Here is a 3,066-nt window from a genome sequence, read left to right as displayed (position 1 = left end):
ATGTTCTTCAAAACAAAAATGTGAAAATTATTATAATTATAATTAATATTATTAACAAATCAAACTTTTTATTTAACACATATTTAATATTTATTATTTCTTCCTGTGCGTCAACAAATAAACAAGTTCAAACCATAATTTATCTTTCTGCTACCATATAAAATAATAAACATCTACTAAAATTTCAATTCTATTTTGGAATTCAAAAATTGAAAATCTTTAACTGCCAAACAACAATGACATCTTCAAGCAATAGTATAACTAGGACTAACTATTTGAGATACATCAATGCAAGATGTAGATGTAATCGAATTTGTGACATTAAGGTTGCTATGACCACAAATAATTCCAACTGTTTGTTCTATAGATGTAGGATTTGTCCTTCCTGTTTCTACAACTAATACAATCCTATTGATGGTGATTGGTGATAAACAACCTTCTCAAGTTCAAGACGATATTAACTCCCAAGACAATCTTCGCCTACTTTCTTGTGAACAAGAATTAGCACGGGTGAAATTGCAAATGACACATGCAGATGTCATATTTAAATTCTTTAAGAAAATGTTATTTATCTATGGAATTACTAAAATGTTTTGTATTTTCTCCCTATTATTCAAGTAAATATTGTTCCTATTTAAATTTATTAATGTCCATGGTTAACAATTCATGGATTTCATCATAAATTATTGCTTCTCTCTATCTAAGTTAATTTTCTTCATTAGTATTTTTAATTTAAAATAATATATGTATTTAAATTGACGATTTATTTACAACATAAGTATGTGTACTTCAAAAAGGATTCTGTTGTCTGATATTATGATTTCGATGTCATTATGTTTGATGGAAATTTTGGATTTATGTGATGATTACGTCGTACTCTTTACCTTAATAAAAAAAAAAGTATGTTCGAAAGCTTGTGTATTTAATTGTTAGAAGAATTTCACTATTTTAAAAAAAATAAAATAGAATATTTATTTTTGGGGTTTAGGGTGTCATATTAGTGGTATCAGAGCAGGTCTGTCCAATCAGACCGTAAATGTGTTATGTGTTTGCTATGTTTCCTTGTGTACTCTGTTATGTGTATTGTGGTTATGATCGTTATTGTGTTGGTGTTGTAGAACTAAGTTAGTTCCTCACTTCCCTAAGTGTCTCACTATATTCGATTGGCTTATCTGATTGATGTAGGTAGTGATGGCTAGTGGAAGGAATAATGCTGCGATTGTTGAGGCTCTAGAGTCCATGGCAGGAGTTACGGTGCAAGCTCTCCAAGCTTTGGCTGAATCTCAAGCTATTGCACAAGCCTCTATGCAAGCTGCTACTCAAGATGCACAGATTGCTGCTCAAGCCACTAGCTACAGTGGTGGCCAAGGAAATGTGAAAATAAATGAATTCATGGTGATGGATCGATTCCACAAGGCTAACCCTCCATCGTTTGAAGGTTACTATAATCCTGATGGAGTTCAAAAGTGGTTGCAAGAAGTTGAGAAATTTTTCAGAGGAGTGGCATGTCCCGAAGGTCAGAAAGTGCATCTTGGTACCTTTATGTTGACGGAGGAAGCTGAACATTGGTGGGATAATGCGCGCCAACGTTTAGATAATGTAGGGACTGCAATTACTTGGGCTATATTCAAGAACATGTTTCTAATTAAGTATTTCCCTTAAGATATCTATAATAGAAAGGAGATGGAATTTGTTAAATTGGAACAGGGGAATATGTCGGTAGCGGAGTATGCTGCTAAGTTCGAGGAATTATCCAGGTACTATCCACTCTATGTTGGAGAGGCAGGAGAAAAGTCTAAATGCATCAAGTTTGAAATGGGACTCAGACCAGAGATCAAGAAACAGGTTGGAATGCAAGAGATCTGTGACTTTCCTACCCTAGTGAATAAGAGTAGGATTTATGATGAGGATAGTCGTGCTGAAAAGGCACATTACCGAAACACTAAACCATGAAGGACAAGAGGCCTATGCGTCATAATAGAAGAAAACCTTACTCTTTTCCTCCTAGTAAATCTGTAAGTCGTCTGAATTATCAACAATACAATTTTTCAGCTGGAAAATGAGCTAGTAGTGGTAACAGAAAAGGAAATGGAAACAATTATAGTTATGGGAGTGGTAGAGGAAACCCCAATGGATGAGGAGTTAGTAACGGAAATAGTAACAACATGAGTCAAGTCTCGCGCAACAATAATGGTAATAATGGTGATCTAACTACTCATATCCGATGTCACAGGTGTGGTAAGCAGGGTCACATGGCATATGAATGTAGAGATGCTGGAATTACTTGTTTTAATTGTCAACAACAAGGCCACATTAGCACCACATGCCCCTACCCAAGGAAGACTCCACAACCTAGAAACCAGATTTCCCAAGCCAGCCGACCTAAATCCAATGGAAGAGTCTTTGCCCTCAGTGGTGCAGGAGCGTCTGAAAAAGACAACTTGATCCAAGGTACATGTCTCATAAGTAATACTCCTTTATTTGTACTATTTGATTGTGGTGCCACTCATTCCTTTGTGTCTCTTGACTGTGTTAGACGTTTAGGACTACCGACATCTTGTTTGCAATATGATTTGATTGTGAATACCCCAACTAGTGATTCTGTTGATACCTCCAATGTTTGTCTTGACATTCTTATCCATGTGTGTGGAAGGGACTTCCGAGTTGACTTAGTGTGTTTACCTTTGCGTCTGGTTGATGTGATTCTTGGTATGGATTGGCTATCTTCCAACCGTGTCCGCGTACATTTTTTTGTAAAACCATTGAATTCATGGAATCAGAAGAGAGGGATAAGCCAAGCAACATATCCACCAACCAAGTGAAGGCACTCTTGAAAGAAGATGTCCAGTTATACATGATCCTAGCCTCACTGGAATTTGAAGAAAAAGTGGTAATATGAGATGTTCCTATTGTGTGTGAATTCCCTGAAGTATTCCCTAAAGATGTCACTAGTTTACCACAAGAGCATGAGATTGAGTTTAACATTGACCTTGTACCAGGTACTGGACCCATATCCATGGCACCATATATGATGTCTCCCTTAGAATTGTTTGAGCTTAAGAAGCA

The 3,066-nt window shown here is 36.1% G+C and overlaps 1 protein-coding gene across 1 annotated transcript; it reads left to right on the top strand.

Moving 5' to 3' along the window:
- The first annotated feature begins 1,683 nt into the window (after nucleotides 1–1,683).
- LOC140919785 (uncharacterized) lies at nucleotides 1,684–2,822 on the top strand. The gene is made up of 3 exons (XM_073366425.1): nucleotides 1,684–1,926; nucleotides 2,053–2,141; nucleotides 2,234–2,822. The coding sequence occupies exons 1-3, from the start codon at nucleotides 1,684–1,686 to the stop codon at nucleotides 2,820–2,822; spliced, it is 921 nt and encodes a 306-aa protein (XP_073222526.1).
- The last annotated feature ends 244 nt before the right edge of the window (nucleotides 2,823–3,066 follow it).

The sequence above is a fragment of the Cicer arietinum genome, chromosome 3, assembly GCF_000331145.2.
Source record: "Cicer arietinum cultivar CDC Frontier isolate Library 1 chromosome 3, Cicar.CDCFrontier_v2.0, whole genome shotgun sequence".
In the NCBI taxonomy this organism is placed as follows: Eukaryota; Viridiplantae; Streptophyta; class Magnoliopsida; order Fabales; family Fabaceae; genus Cicer; species Cicer arietinum.
The sequence above is the reverse complement of the archived record's forward strand: the minus strand, read 5'-3'. Positions and strand labels throughout refer to the sequence as shown.

Coding starts and splice junctions, on each gene's coding strand:
- LOC140919785 (XM_073366425.1), top strand. CDS start 1,684: ATGGAATTTGTTAAATTGGAACAGGGGAATATGTCGGTAGCGGAGTAT. Junction 1,927..2,052: donor AGGATAGTCGTGCTGAAAAG/GCACATTACCGA, acceptor ACAATTTTTCAG/CTGGAAAATGAGCTAGTAGT. Junction 2,142..2,233: donor GAAACCCCAATGGATGAGGA/GTTAGTAACGGA, acceptor CCGATGTCACAG/GTGTGGTAAGCAGGGTCACA.